Source organism: Anabrus simplex, chromosome 1 (assembly GCF_040414725.1).
Source record: "Anabrus simplex isolate iqAnaSimp1 chromosome 1, ASM4041472v1, whole genome shotgun sequence".
Taxonomy (NCBI): Eukaryota; Metazoa; Arthropoda; class Insecta; order Orthoptera; family Tettigoniidae; genus Anabrus; species Anabrus simplex.
Window position 1 is genome coordinate 295,956,602 of NC_090265.1, and position 17,592 is coordinate 295,974,193.

Sequence of the window (17,592 nt, forward strand, 5' to 3'; positions counted from 1 at the left end):
CACTATGAGCCTGTAAAGAAGCAAGACAACGCTATTTGGATCCTGATGAGGCGATACGATGTTGGCTATCCCGGATGACCAGTAATCAGTGTTGAGGAGCTACGATGAACCCGATCACTTGTGGAGGAACCAGATGACGAGATCCTAATCTCAGATGACCGGAGATGAGGAGACATCGAGACCACCTTGAGCAAAGCTAAGTCCATTATCTAAGTCGTTTTCGTAAGTAAGAGAATATTATCTTTTATTATTGTATGTTGATATGTGTGTTTTGTGCGAAGACAGTGCGTAGATAAACGTCTGGCTGAGATGATTGGAAGTAGGTATTCATCTATATGAAATGTCAATTCTATTAGTAGGCGTGGTCACCAAGTGATATTCCGATCGTAATGTTTCCAGTGATATGTGAGGATAGATAGCTAGAGTTATTATCATTATCAGTGAAGAGTAAAGAGTGAAGTTGGCATTAATACCAGTGTGCCCTATTTTAATCAAAGTCACTCAGTGCGAGATCGAATATTGGAAGTGTTTATGAAGGAATAAGGCAGTAGTCTACTCAGAGTAATGATGTTAAATTTTGGCACTATGACAATAGGAAGTAAAGTAGGCATTTTATGAATGTCACGGCACGTTGATGTGCGGTTTAATGAAGTGATTTACATATGATGAAGTGAGAGATTTGTATACGTGAAATGTGAGTAATAATTAACGCGTTATAGATATGGTATAAGGATGATAGTGATTTATGATGGTCATATTTATTATTTTCTTCGAGAGAGATAGTCATAGTTGTTCGAAGTGAGATGTCATGATTTTCAAATGATGTTTCTGAGAGTGTCAGTGAATTCTTGCCAATTCCATGTAATAATTCTTGATCCTATGCATTTTTACATAGCTTAGGATATGATCTCGAGACTGGTAGAGCAATGTTTTTATCCATGTTAGGATTGCCTAGAGAATCATATGTGTAGTCATGATAAGATTTAAGCCTTCACTGATTTATTTAGGATGATCTTGAAAACTCTCACTGTGTATAACATTATTCTGGACAAAATTCAACCTACTAGACTAATCACTGGTGACATAGATTTTCAAAAGAGAATTATTTTTAGTCGGAGATAGTGTCATCTGACCAAGTAGATTTTCGGTTAGTAGTATGTGTGATGATAACTACATAGGATATGTGTGGTGACATTTCTTGCAACCAAATACGCATGTAGTCTAATAATCAATCAATAATCAATAAACTAAGGTCACATTACCTTGATCCTATGCATTTTTACATAGCTTAGGATATGATCTCGAGACTGGTAGAGCAATGTTTTTATCCATGTTAGGATTGCCTAGAGAATCATATGTGTAGTCATGATAAGATTTAAGCCTTCACTGATTTATTTAGGATGATCTTGAAAACTCTCACTGTGTATAACATTATTCTGGACAAAATTCAACCTACTAGACTAATCACTGGTGACATAGATTTTCTTACGATAACGTTACTTGAAGGGTGATTACGACTTACAATGGACGTAGCTTAGCTTATGGTATGTGACACAGGGAAATATGAGTAACTAACAGACAACTAAGCATGCGAAGGTGAATATTTAAACTGTGAAACATACAAGAGAGTACTTGTCAATTCAAAGTCAAGAAAATTTTGTGATAGTTTTTATTGAGAATTTTAAACCTGCATCGAGAGACACAGTTAGTGAAAATTAAATAATGTGGCAGTTTAAAGAGTAAGGAATAGGTGGTAACGAACAGAATTTCATATTTATTCCAAGAATAACTAATATTCAGACAACTTGAACTCCAATTTCTTAACTGAACACTAACTCGACAATTCCACAAGCGTTCTTTATTTCTCAAGAGAGTATAGTTAGAGATATTGTAAATAGTAATTGATACAATTTTTATTTTTCTTCTTAAAGGATGCATCCTATACTTTTAGTATTCTTGATTTTAATGTTTATTTTCTTGCCAGTACGGCTCATGTAAATATAATTAATTTCATTCACATTGATTTAATTCATTATCGCCCAATTTCGTAGGTGAGTCGCATAAGAATGAAAACATATGTTTTTCAATAAGTTCCCAAATGTTACATAATATTTATTCTAATATTATATGATTTTGAGAGATAAATGAACTTATGAAATGAAATAATATAACCCGAGAAGGCACTTATTTATGATGAATTCGGAAGATGTAATTTTTCTGAAATGTTGATGACGGATATAAACTGTAGGAATGACAATGAGTCACTCACTTCAAGAAGTATTCATTGGTAAAATTTGAGATAATTTTTCTTAAATGTCTGATTTAATATTTAAATAAATATGGGATAGTGAAACCTCGACATTCTTTCTATGTGTTCCTAGAATAAGTATTAGTTGTAAGACTATAGTAGCTTCAATTGACGACAACTTCTCTAAGAGCTAATAAGAGTATGGTATCTAACTAGTAACGGGTAAGAGATGTCTTTCAACGTTAGTTAGAATCTACCATTAACCGACCTGGACGTTTTTCTATTACGGAACTCACACCCATAAAACTTAGTCATCGGACCAATTGAATTTAGAGCTAGTCAGGATCTCTTGTGTCCATGCCTGGACGCGGGACCGGCGCAATACCTTGTTGCAGAAGGCACCGCATGCCACTGACATGCGCATGTAGGCATTGTTACTACAGTATATGTTGCCATTGCGATATTGGTCCATTCAACTTACTTTTTAGACACACCTTGTAGGTTTAGTAGTATAGGGTAGCATTGAAAGTTTAGCAGTCTCTTTGGGAGCTGGTGATAGTGAGAGTGATACAATGTTGAAGGGTTTCATTAGTTCTGAGGTCAGTGAAGTGTTCCCTTTGTACGCCATACTTCCTTACTGTGCCAGCCATTTGCTATGAGTCATTTCTTATTTCGTTGTTCTCTTTTATTCTTAATATTTTACTTGTCTTGTTTTAGTGTCCAATGTTGTTAGTAAGAGCATACAGAGTCATTTTAGCTTTTGTGAACTTTCTTCACTTGTGATTCATTAGCTTTTATGAGCATGGTATTACATTTTACGAGGACTGTGTGCCAGAGTCATATTGCATCAGCTGTTCTCAAAGCAGTAGAGCACTGGCAATATAAGTAAGGCATTGGTCACATAGTTCGAGAACTGTCAGTTTAGAATTAAAGGTGTGCGGAGCATATCCTACTTCCCTTTTTTTCATACACTTTCCGAGAGTTGGCCACAATCAGAGCCTAAACCCCAATCACCTCATTATATCCCCTCCTATTCTGGTCTCCCTGACAACAGCAGAACCTACTTCCCCCTCTCTCTGGACAATGTTTCATCTCCCTCTTTCTATCCTCTAATCCATATTTCCCTCTCCTATGGTTCCCTTTCCTCTTGCCTCACCCCTCCTCTGAAACATTTCCCTGTTCCCTATCTTACCTCTGCTGTTCTACCTTCAGTGACTCATATCGATTCCTCACTGATACATCTCCTGAACGCACTCCCTGGTGAGAATTCTTAGCCCTGATTTTCCTTCCGTTCCCTCTAGCCTACCTACCATACACTGTACATTGATTGAGGGAGATCTACATTCCTGCCCTCTGTTAAAAGCCTAAATATCTTCCTCAAACTCACCCCCTCTTCCCTAATAATCCTTAATGCTCACTCATGCCCACAGTCCTTACATCTTCCTCCCTCAGACATTCATCTTTTTCACAGAAATATGAAATTATCAAAGAAACAAAATGTTATATTCTATGAATATATATATTTTTTAAATTTTATTATTGAAAATGCACACATATATATATTAGATGAGAAATACTATATATTACATGATGATTTCATGATGATAAAGTAAGCAAGATACTAACAGATAAGACAACTACACTACAATTCTACATAGTTGTATCTTAATTATAAAATAATAGGAATGATGGGCTAACTGAAAATATAGAAATGTGTACTTACTCTAAATATGTAAATGGATTATTATTATTATTATTATTATTATTATTATTATTATTATTATTATTATTATTATTATTATTATTATTATTATTATTATTATTATTATTATTTATATTATTATTATTATTATTATTATTATTATTATTATTATTATTATTTATATTATTATTATTATTATTATTATTATTATTATTATTATTATTATTATTATTATTATTATTATTATTATTATTATTATCGTTGTTCCAGGGTTTCCATTTTTCACAGAGAAATAGGAATCACCTGGGTTGAATGGCTCGATAGGGGATTACTTAGAGCAACTTATAGTACAATAAATTTGGAAATTTTATTTCTTTCCTTTCTTAAAATTGAGAGAGAGAAAATCTGAATGAATAACAAACAATTAAACAGGTTAATAGTGACCTCATCATCTCCAACAATATCTTGGACTTAGAAGTCCTGAAATCAGGTACAAAATTTGAGATAATAACCTAGTCCTTAATTTACATAGAGAAGAACGTTATTACTCCTGGCATGTATAATATTTTGAAAGAGCAAGATTTTCTTCGAGCATCTACATTTCACATGAGTCTGAGCTTCAAAAATACAAGTGTCTAGCCTCGAAGAGGGAATCAGTTTCTTTGAACCACTCAAATTACACTATGAAACCTATTCGGGGACCTCACTTTAAAGTGTTCATACACAGTTGCCCAAAGGTGGGCTTATCCATTACTCAACAATCATACTAATCACTGTTAAAATGAAGGAACAGTTACCCTATGAGCAATACAGACTAAACAGGGGCATAATTACCCATACTACATGGCCTTAAGAGTAAAAAGGAAAGGTTGCACATACCAGGCTATAAACAAAAGGAAAGGAGGTGAAACACCAGCACTCCTTATAGAAATTACTAAAAGCCTAAGTGGTCATTTGGCCCAATAATACAGAGGCTAATCCTGTACTAAAAGGGATGACTAAAGGAGGAACATTTAAAACCGAGAAAGATTTACAAAATTTAGGGGTTGAAAATTTTGTTACTCAATTGCAAGGTTGAATGGGAGATGGGAGAGGGTCACCACTCTTCGTTCCCTTACATTACATATTTCCAACAAGGCAATAGAAGCAGACTCCTCAGACTTCACCGAAAATCCTACATTTAAACCACCAGTTTACAAAATAACATTGAAAAAATCAGCTGAAACCTCCCTCTCAAACTACCTGCAGGCACTTATCACATGCTTAGATAAATTCTGCCATTACCTTGTATCGTTGGATATTCTTCAAGCAGGCCGCACTCCTGCCTTCTAGGCCTTTTGTCAGGTTGCACTCTTGAGTACTGGAGCAATTCAGATCAGATGGCCCTAAAGTGCCCTGCTTTTATAGTTTTGTAGGGGAACTTCCAGATTAAATTGGAACTATACTTTACTTATAGGTTGAATTCCCATACACACCCCCAGGTATGATTGGCTAGAGAATAATATTTACAAGCATCTGATAGGTAGATTACTATAGAGGAGGAACCAGCTGAAGTGTCGACAACTGCGCTATATTACAAAAAATATCTTCAGGAAAAGTTTTAGGCCATTGGCATAGATGGTTCTAGAGAAGGTGCGCAGGTCCAATAGCTGGTGTTTTCTTAAGGGACTAATTCACTGAACTAGTATTAACCACAAAGATAGGACATACTATTTATTGCACAACAACACAAACATACATACACATGGCTACTACCATTACACATCACTCTTTTGTCTTCACTGTTCCATCAAGCATCACCCACCACAGAGTCCAAGTAAAACACTGATCTTCTGCCACTGTCCACCATTTTAAGGCCAGGAACAAATAAACTTAATCAAACTAAACTCACAACCAAAACAAAACAAAAAGCAAAGAAAAAATCTACAAATTGAGACGAGAGGGAATTCGTATCTTCCTCCCAAATCTTGTAGTAACCAGTCGTGGAACAGTTCTGCTAGAGACAGGCACAGCAGGGCTCTTCTTCTGGACCTCTTCTTCATTCTGCTACTCAGCAATGGGAGTTGCTTCCAGTGGATAGATGTTCTGCCCAGGTCGGTCCAACTCACCACCAGCAGTCTTTACCTTGACCACCTTGACAACATTATCTTTACCAGGGTACACAGCAACCACTCTTCCTAAAGGCCAATCCATTCTACATGCTCCATCACCTCCCCCACCTTTAACTCACTATGTGAGTTCACCTGACCTTTCCCTGGTTTAAGTTGTCCTAAGTACTCTATCCTGAATCTTTTGCATAATTCTGTCCTCAGATGCTGCATATATCTGAATCTCTTTCCATGGCTTATCTGATCAATATGATCAATATCAGGCACTCCCACCCTAGGAATATCCTGAAGAAACATCACTGTCTTCAGATAAATAAGTCAATAGTTGGGAATAAATAACTGCTTCAGTGTCTATCAATACTGTCAATAGTTTATCGTAATCCAAAGAGGAACGACCTAAGATTTGTCGCAACAACTTCTTTAACATCTGAACAATATGTTCCCTAAAGCCTCCCCACTATTCAGCCATGGGAGGATTGAATTTCCCAGCAATTCTCAGACAGCTAGCCTCTGCACTCACTTTTGTCTAGTCAAGATCACAGAATGCATTTTTAGCTCCAACAAAATTCCTTCCATCATCACTGTAAATAACATTTGGTCCCCCTCTCCAAGCAATTAATCTTCGTAATGCTTGAAGGAACCCTGGAGGAGATAAAGTCCTGATGAGCTCAAAAGCTCTGAAAACAGCACATGTGAATATCACTATCCATGCCTTTTCACCCCCTTGGTGATGTAATGGGCCAGCCAAATCCACCCCCACAATCTCAAAAACAGAAGCGTCTTGAATTCGATCCTCTGGCAAAGGTGCGACCTCTGTAGTAACTCCTTTCACTCAGTATCTTCTACACTTGACACAGCTAGAAATCACCTTTCTTATCGTTATTCTACCATTGACGATCCAAAACCGTTCTCACAAAGTAGAGAGCAGAACTTGTACTCCTGCATGAGACAATTCCAGATGTTTCTCTATGATCATCATGTGAACTAGCTTATGATTTGCAGGTATCAGAATGGGAGTTAGGAATAATTCTTCATCCATTCTCCTTATTAACCTCGTCTTGAATCAAAGTACCTACTTTCATCTTCAAATATATTGAGAGATTTGCTTTCTCCAAGCATCTCTTGCGTCACAATTTTCCATAGCCTCCTTTCAGCCATTTGCAATTCTTCCACTTCAAGTTACTTTGAAGTGAGTCGTTCTCTTTTTCCTGCTGTGTTGTGGATGTATTGCAAAATCCAAGCTGTCATCCTGACAACTTTCACATACTTTGAAAAATATTGAAGATGCCATTTTTCTTCTGGTTTTGAGGAATCTAAAACAGTAGAAAGTCCTTTCTTTTTCTCTTCATTGACTTTTTCTTCATCAGGGTTGACATCATCAACAGGCCACTTAGAACTGGGGCATCTCAGCCACTGAGGGCCCTCCCACCATTTCAACATCAGGAGTTTTGTAGCGGAGCAGCCCATGGAGGGTAGGTCAGCCAGATTATTCACTCCACGCACATGATTCCAAGTATCAGGGCTCAACAACTGTTTAATTTTCTTCACCCGATTGGCCACGAAAGTTCCCCATACTTCCTTCCTCTTGATCCAGCAGAGTGCTGTTGTTGAATCCATCCAATAGTAAGTTGAAAGATCCCCAATTCCTAAACTTGCCATTATGGAGGAAGCAAGACAATCCCCAGTTGAACAAGCTAAGAGTTCCAACCGAGAAATAGTAGTTTTCTTCAGAGGTGCTACATGAGATTTCACCTGTATAAGTGTTACATTTAATTTTTTGACCATCTTGTGATCGAAGAAATACAACTGCGGCATATGCTACGTTGCTCGCATCACAAAATGTGTGAAGGATCCAAGATTCCTGTGTTTCGCAAGGTGCTATTTGTCTAGAAATTTTAATATCAGACAATACATTCAGTTCTTGAAGCCAATTTTCAAACTTTTTCCTCATTTCATCCTCCATTTCTTCATCCCAGCTCATTTTCTTCCACCAACTTTCCTGTAACATGCAACTTGGGTACTAGAGAGACAGGACAGGTGAAACCTATAGGGTCAAAGATGCTCTGGCCAGCAGCTAGTACATTTCTTCTAGTGATCTTCTCGCCAATCTTTGATATGTCATATTTGTTCACAAGAAAGGACAACATCTCTCGCTTTATTCCATCGAAGACCTAACACTGAAGTTACCTCAGAAGCAGATGAATTTCTTTCAGAAGTATTTAGCCATGTGTACGTTGATCGGTCGTCTTCTTGTCACTACAGCTTCAGCTGTTGTTCGTTTTTGCTCACCGATCAATGTCCCCTAGTGAGATGTCCAGTTGTAGCTTCTCTCTGATGAAGTCCGTAACTTTTTATACATGTCTTCATCAGGTTCCTCACCAATAGCATGCAGTAGGAGACTGTTATGACAGCTATATTGAGTGAAGTCATCAATCATTTCTTTGTAGTGGGTTAGAGTCTCGTGCACCGCCAATATCATTGCCACCTTTAAAGGTACATACCGGTACCTGTTTTCATACTATTCACAAATTGCTTTAAAATTCTCCCATAGTCTGTTTATATTTTTATTTACAATTTTCCAATGATCATAACTGCTTATTAAATTTCTGTTGTGCCTCTCTTATCAACCATGTAATATTACCTAATAGTCCTACTTTTACAACCTTCCTTTCTATTCCATTTATTTTTAACTCTGAGGGGAAAAAAGGATACATGATCACTTATATCATCTATCATTTCCTTTTCACTATAGAGCTCATCTGGTTTTATCACCCTCACATTTAAATATTTTTCTCTCTAGCTGACTCTATCAATTACTTCTTTTTTTTTTTTTTTTTTTGTTCAATTTGCTTTTATGTTGCACTGACACAGATAGGTCTTATGGCGACGATGGGACAGGAAGGGACTAGGAGTGGGTATGAAGTGGCTGGGGCTTTAATGAACCACAGAAAACCATCTTCAGGGCACCGACAGTGGGGCTCAAACCCATTATCTCCTGAATACTGCAAAAATTTCCAATTCAGCTGTCTTTCCGATATAAATTTTCACCATTTCTTGGTCATTCTTTCTGTCATTTGCATTCCCTTTCCAGTTAACATTATTATCAAGAGGTGACCTGCTACAATAATGTTCCTTTATGCCCACATAGCTGATTATCTTATCAAATAATTCCACATCAGCATCAGTGCCAGCCTTGCCGGATCTGTGCACCCCAAAAACATCAAGTTGCCCATTACTTTCAGAGTTGTCTTACACCTAGTTATTCTTAACTTTTTCGTAGCTTATGTTTCTTTCACCAGTATGAATATGCTCCCTCTTATCTTTCCTAACCTGCCTCTATGATAAACACACCAGTTCCATGAGAAAATTTCCACATCCATGATATCACTTCTCAGCTGTGATTCAGTTCTCATTACAGTATCTGGTAAATATTTTCCTGTACCGGTATCTATTAAATTAATTCTGTTTCTTTATTTACAATACTTCTACAATTTAACACCAACTACAGTATTTTATGCCATCCTTACTTGACTTGCTTTCCATCACTCCCTAATCCACCCTGTATCCCTGAATGTACCTCTCTAAACTCTTGCAGTTCAGGTGAAGGCCATCTGAATATAGATTCCTGTTTCCTACCAACAGTGTTTACTTACTCTCAAATACAGTACATAGGGTATCATAACCTAGCGCCACACATACTCTGCTGGGGCTGGCCTCCACTACCTGGGAGACAATGCGAACAATGTCGCCAAGGCAGCAACTACCTGACTAAAAACTATTTTATTGGAAGTTTTTACTTATCTGCTTTCAAACAGGATATGTTTGAAAGTGGTCACTATCATTCTCCGGCAGAAGTTGCAGCACTGCAGAAGATTCTAAAAAGCATTTTGCAGTTCATCTTTGGTTATAACTCTGTATGGAATCTGTTTGAAATATGTTTATACAATACTAGCTGGTCTCCTTTTTGACAAGTGTAAACTCTTTGAATGGACAATGTAAATATGTTAAAGTTGGTACTATCCAGTAACAAATGTGTTCACCCCAGCTGCAAAAATAAAAATAATTTTAAAAAAGCAATCACATCACTCTCTTTAAAGCCAACATTACTACTTATAAACTTGCTAGATAACTAAATGGAATTATAATAAGCAAACAGATGAGGTACTGACTGACTGACTGACTGACTGACTGACTGACTGACTGACTGACTGACTGACTGACTGACTGACTGACGAACGAACGAACGAACGAACGAACGAACGAACGAACGAACGAACGAACGAACGAACGAACGAACGAACGAACGAACGAACGAACGAACGAACGAACGAACGAACGAACGAACGAACGAACGAACGAACGAACGAACGAACGAACGAACGAACGAACGAACGAACGAACGAACGAACGAACGAACGAACGAACGAACGAACGAACGAACGAACGAACGAACGAACGAACGAACGAACGAACGAACGAACGAACGAACGAACGAACGAACGAACGAACGAACGAACGAACGAACGAACGAACGAACGAACGAACGAACGAACGAACGAACGAACGAACGAACGAACGAACGAACGAACGAACGAACGAACGAACGAACGAACGAACGAACGAACGAACGAACGAACGAACGAACGAACGAACGAACGAACGAACGAACGAACGAACGAACGAACGAACGAACGAACGAACGAACGAACGAACGAACGAACGAACGAACGAACGAACGAACGAACGAACGAACGAACGAACGAACGAACGAACGAACGAACGAACGAACGAACGAACGAACGAACGAACGAACGAACGAACGAACGAACGAACGAACGAACGAACGAACGAACGAACGAACGAACGAACGAACGAACGAACGAACGAACGAACGAACGAACGAACGAACGAACGAACGAACGAACGAACGAACGAACGAACGAACGAACGAACGAACGAACGAACGAACGAACGAACGAACGAACGAACGAACGAACGAACGAACGAACGAACGAACGAACGAACGAACGAACGAACGAACGAACGAACGAACGAACGAACGAACGAACGAACGAACGAACGAACGAACGAACGAACGAACGAACGAACGAACGAACGAACGAACGAACGAACGAACGAACGAACGAACGAACGAACGAACGAACGAACGAACGAACGAACGAACGAACGAACGAACGAACGAACGAACGAACGAACGAACGAACGAACGAACGAACGAACGAACGAACGAACGAACGAACGAACGAACGAACGAACGAACGAACGAACGAACGAACGAACGAACGAACGAACGAACGAACGAACGAACGAACGAACGAACGAACGAACTAACGAACGAACTAACTAACGAACTAACTAACTAACTAACTAACTAACTAACTAACTAACTAACTAACTAACTAACTAACTAACTAACTAACTAACTAACTAACTAACTAACTAACTAACTAACTAACTAACTAACTAACTAACTAACTAACTAACTAACTAACTAACTAACTAACTAACTAACTAACTAACTAACTAACTAACTAACTAACTAACTAACTAACTAACTAACTAACTAACTAACTAACTAACTAACTAACTAACTAACTAACTAACTAACTAACTAACTAACTAACTAACTAACTAACTAACTAACTAACTAACTAACTAACTAACTAACTAACTAACTAACTAACTAACTAACTAACTAACTAACTAACTAACTAACTAACTAACTAACTAACTAACTAACTAACTAACTAACTAACTAACTAACTAACTAACTAACTAACTAACTAACTAACTAACTAACTAACTAACTAACTAACTAACTAACTAACTAACTAACTAACTAACTAACTAACTAACTAACTAACTAACTAACTAACTAACTAACTAACTAACTAACTAACTAACTAACTAACTAACTAACTAACTAACTAACTAACTAACTAACTAACTAACTAACTAACTAACTAACTAACTAACTAACTAACTAACTAACTAACTAACTAACTAACTAACTAACTAACTAACTAACTAACTAACTAACTAACTAACTAACTAACTAACTAACTAACTAACTAACTAACTAACTAACTAACTAACTAACTAACTAACTAACTAACTAACTAACTAACTAACTAACTAACTAACTAACTAACTAACTAACTAACTAACTAACTAACTAACTAACTAACTAACTAACTAACTAACTAACTAACTAACTAACTAACTAACTAACTAACTAACTAACTAACTAACTAACTAACTAACTAACTAACTAACTAACTAACTAACTAACTAACTAACTAACTAACTAACTAACTAACTAACTAACTAACTAACTAACTAACTAACTAACTAACTAACTAACTAACTAACTAACTAACTAACTAACTAACTAACTAACTAACTAACTAACTAACTAACTAACTAACTAACTAACTAACTAACTAACTAACTAACTAACTAACTAACTAACTAACTAACTAACTAACTAACTAACTAACTAACTAACTAACTAACTAACTAACTAACTAACTAACTAACTAACTAACTAACTAACTAACTAACTAACTAACTAACTAACTAACTAACTAACTAACTAACTAACTAACTAACTAACTAACTAACTAACTAACTAACTAACTAACTAACTAACTAACTAACTAACTAACTAACTAACTAACTAACTAACTAACTAACTAACTAACTAACTAACTAACTAACTAACTAACTAACTAACTAACTAACTAACTAACTAACTAACTAACTAACTAACTAACTAACTAACTAACTAACTAACTAACTAACTAACTAACTAACTAACTAACTAACTAACTAACTAACTAACTAACTAACTAACTAACTAACTAACTAACTAACTAACTAACTAACTAACTAACTAACTAACTAACTAACTAACTAACTAACTAACTAACTAACTAACTAACTAACTAACTAACTAACTAACTAACTAACTAACTAACTAACTAACTAACTAACTAACTAACTAACTAACTAACTAACTAACTAACTAACTAACTAACTAACTAACTAACTAACTAACTAACTAACTAACTAACTAACTAACTAACTAACTAACTAACTAACTAACTAACTAACTAACTAACTAACTAACTAACTAACTAACTAACTAACTAACTAACTAACTAACTAACTAACTAACTAACTAACTAACTAACTAACTAACTAACTAACTAACTAACTAACTAACTAACTAACTAACTAACTAACTAACTAACTAACTAACTAACTAACTAACTAACTAACTAACTAACTAACTAACTAACTAACTAACTAACTAACTAACTAACTAACTAACTAACTAACTAACTAACTAACTAACTAACTAACTAACTAACTAACTAACTAACTAACTAACTAACTAACTAACTAACTAACTAACTAACTAACTAACTAACTAACTAACTAACTAACTAACTAACTAACTAACTAACTAACTAACTAACTAACTAACTAACTAACTAACTAACTAACTAACTAACTAACTAACTAACTAACTAACTAACTAACTAACTAACTAACTAACTAACTAACTAACTAACTAACTAACTAACTAACTAACTAACTAACTAACTAACTAACTAACTAACTAACTAACTAACTAACTAACTAACTAACTAACTAACTAACTAACTAACTAACTAACTAACTAACTAACTAACTAACTAACTAACTAACTAACTAACTAACTAACTAACTAACTAACTAACTAACTAACTAACTAACTAACTAACTAACTAACTAACTAACTAACTAACTAACTAACTAACTAACTAACTAACTAACTAACTAACTAACTAACTAACTAACTAACTAACTAACTAACTAACTAACTAACTAACTAACTAACTAACTAACTAACTAACTAACTAACTAACTAACTAACTAACTAACTAACTAACTAACTAACTAACTAACTAACTAACTAACTAACTAACTAACTAACTAACTAACTAACTAACTAACTAACTAACTAACTAACTAACTAACTAACTAACTAACTAACTAACTAACTAACTAACTAACTAACTAACTAACTAACTAACTAACTAACTAACTAACTAACTAACTAACTAACTAACTAACTAACTAACTAACTAACTAACTAACTAACTAACTAACTAACTAACTAACTAACTAACTAACTAACTAACTAACTAACTAACTAACTAACTAACTAACTAACTAACTAACTAACTAACTAACTAACTAACTAACTAACTAACTAACTAACTAACTAACTAACTAACTAACTAACTAACTAACTAACTAACTAACTAACTAACTAACTAACTAACTAACTAACTAACTAACTAACTAACTAACTAACTAACTAACTAACTAACTAACTAACTAACTAACTAACTAACTAACTAACTAACTAACTAACTAACTAACTAACTAACTAACTAACTAACTAACTAACTAACTAACTAACTAACTAACTAACTAACTAACTAACTAACTAACTAACTAACTAACTAACTAACTAACTAACTAACTAACTAACTAACTAACTAACTAACTAACTAACTAACTAACTAACTAACTAACTAACTAACTAACTAACTAACTAACTAACTAACTAACTAACTAACTAACTAACTAACTAACTAACTAACTAACTAACTAACTAACTAACTAACTAACTAACTAACTAACTAACTAACTAACTAACTAACTAACTAACTAACTAACTAACTAACTAACTAACTAACTAACTAACTAACTAACTAACTAACTAACTAACTAACGACAATTTAGGTAGTAAAGAATGTATGAAATTATAACTCACTTGAATAAGAATATTTTCAACCAGATACTCGCACGTGTTTCCAAATTGGTATTCATGGCAGTGACAGTACCATCATAACTTTAGCTTCAGCACATTGTAAACAATGTACAGTACTTACAGTTTCACCTGCTGACACTTCATAATAGAAGAGTCATGGTTTCCACAGAAATATACTGGGGCTAACTTTAGTTTTTTTGTTAAAAAGCCTAACCTAAACTGAATGAGCAAAATTTTGGAGGTATTTTACCAAGTAGCAACTGCAAAATGACCTCGATACTGTTGTGAGATGGACAGTAGGCAATGGTATGATGATAAATGGGGATAAAAGTCAGGTTGTGAGTTTCACAAATAGGAAAAGTCCTCTCAATTTTAATTACTGCATTGATGGGGTGAAAGTTCCCTTTGGGGATCATTGTAAATACCTAGGTATAAATTTAAGGAAAGATCTTCATTGGGGGTAATCACATAAATATGATTGTAAATAAAGGGTACAGATCTCTGCACATGGTTATGAGAGTATTTAGGGGTTGTAGTAAGGATGTAAAGGAGAGAGCATATTTGTCTCTGGTGAGACCTCAACTTGAGTATGGTTCCAGTGTATGGGACCCTTACCAGGATTACTTGATTCAGGAACTGGAAAAAATCCAAAGAAAAGCAGCTCGATTTGTTCTAGGCGATTTCCGACAAAAGAGTAGCATTACAAAAATGTTGCAAAGTTTGGGCTGGGAAGACATGGTAGAAAGGAGACGAGCTGCTCGACTAAGTGGTATGTATATAATCTTATTTATGATCATTTAACCACAATAGTGGTAATTGTAAGTATTGACTAGGCTGACATTAAACAAATATTTTTTAAGATTATATGTAATCACTGTCGTCAATACGGACCAAATATGAGATTAATGACTTGTAAGTGGTATGTTCCGAGCTGTCAGTGGAGAGATGGCGTGGGAGGACATCAGTAGACGAATAAGTTTGGATGGTGTCTTTAAAAGTAGGAAAGATCACGATATGAAGATAAAGTTGGAATTCAAGAGGACAAATTGGGGCAAATATTGGTTTATAGGAAGGGGAGTTAGGGATTGGAATAACTTACCAAGGGAGATGTTCAATAAATTTCCACTTTCTTTGCAATCATTTAAGAAAAGGCTAGGAAAACAACAGATAGGGAATCTGCCACCTGGGCGACTGCCCTAAATGCAGATCAGTAGTGATTGATTGATTGATCGTAGAAGTTTTACAGTTTCACTTGCTTACTAAGGGTAGGAACAGCAACGACAAATGAGGAAAAATATTCCTCACATCGTATACTACTGTTATATTCATAAAGAATGCCATAGAACTCGTGAAAACTTCACCTATAATCCAAGAGAACGCTACAAAATTTCAGAATATACCACCATTAAAGGCAAACCCACTCTTACAGAGCAACCAAATACAAAATCTTGTACTTCATGCTTGGCTCTCTGTTCATGCTGGGCAAAATAAGTGTCTTTTTTGCCTGCATTGAAACATACATTGTACACCTGCCATCAATGAATCACTCGCAAAAATTTCATACATGCCAAAATTAAAAAGTGAAACTAACATTTTCATTGTAATTGATTTCATAAAATGGCTATTTTTTATTAGCAAGACTATGAGCAAGTGGCTGTACTGTTTCTTTCTTCTAGCCTCTAGTGTGTGGCACTAACACTAACATGCACCAAAGCTAGCTGCTAAACCGCTATTAAGACGCTGTGAATCTCGAGCGAGGCCAACAGCTATCACCCCGCTCCCCCAAAAGAAGGAGGTTTAAAGGCCATGCATCAACCAAGCAACTTGAATTTCGCTGGGGTAGCTCTCTTTCGTGCCGGATAAGAAGCCCAGATCACTGGAGAGACCTGGACTGCGGTACAGCGAGTGGGTTATTGAGACAGCTGTACTTGCCTTGACTTAGCTGTTCCAGGATATTTTAAAACTTGATAGTAAAACACTCTAAGGAATAATGAGAAAATGGTAAATACAAAATTCTTTAATACCAATATAGTTGGTCTGTTATTGGGAATTATCAATTTTCCAGCTAACTCATTCCTGGTTGCCAGCATTTTGCCCTAGTATGCTAAGGGAATCAACGTCTTTATCACAATATTCTTTGCAGCAGCAGTGCTGGGGTAGCTGGGGTCCAGTGCATGCCGCTGGTACTATCATTAATATTATTACTCATGGATAATATGGCTGAGTTCATCAGGCTTTAAGTTTGCTATTGTATTGAGTGTATCTGGTGTAACCAGCTTCATCATCATGCTATTAAAGATATTACAGATGTTAGGAATATAAGTGTTGCACATCATTTCTCTACCTTCTTGACTATGTACAGTATATTACATGTAATAAATATCATTTTTGGTCCGTATTGATGATATTTGATTGAAATAATAAATAATAACATTAAGCACGCCTGCCCATAACGTCACCGCCCGAGAAATTCTCGTTTAGCTGCAGTGTTCATTTCGCGATCGCCCGATAATTTCTCGGGTGCTCTAATCGCTTTGGAAAATGTTTTCAAGCATTCTCAACAAATGGCGGGAGGATTTCCAGCTGTATTCACGAAGCATCTGGCCTAAAATATGCCTTATCTTTTCTACTTTACATATACAACCTCTGGCCAGCTGACGAGGTAAACAGAAATTGCGAGCGC

The 17,592-nt window shown here is 35.7% G+C and overlaps 1 protein-coding gene across 1 annotated transcript in view; it reads right to left on the bottom strand.

Moving 5' to 3' along the window:
- Positions 1 to 6,584: 6,584 nt before the first annotated feature.
- LOC136864453 (uncharacterized) overlaps positions 6,585 to 17,592 on the bottom strand; it is a 389,628-nt gene continuing 378,620 nt past the window's right edge. Inside the window, exons 10-11 of the mRNA XM_068226219.1 lie at positions 7,326 to 7,810; positions 6,585 to 6,735 (exon numbers count right to left, since the gene is read on the bottom strand). Coding sequence (XP_068082320.1) covers positions 6,585 to 6,735; positions 7,326 to 7,810 — 636 coding nt within the window. The remainder of the gene's footprint in view (positions 6,736 to 7,325; positions 7,811 to 17,592) is intronic.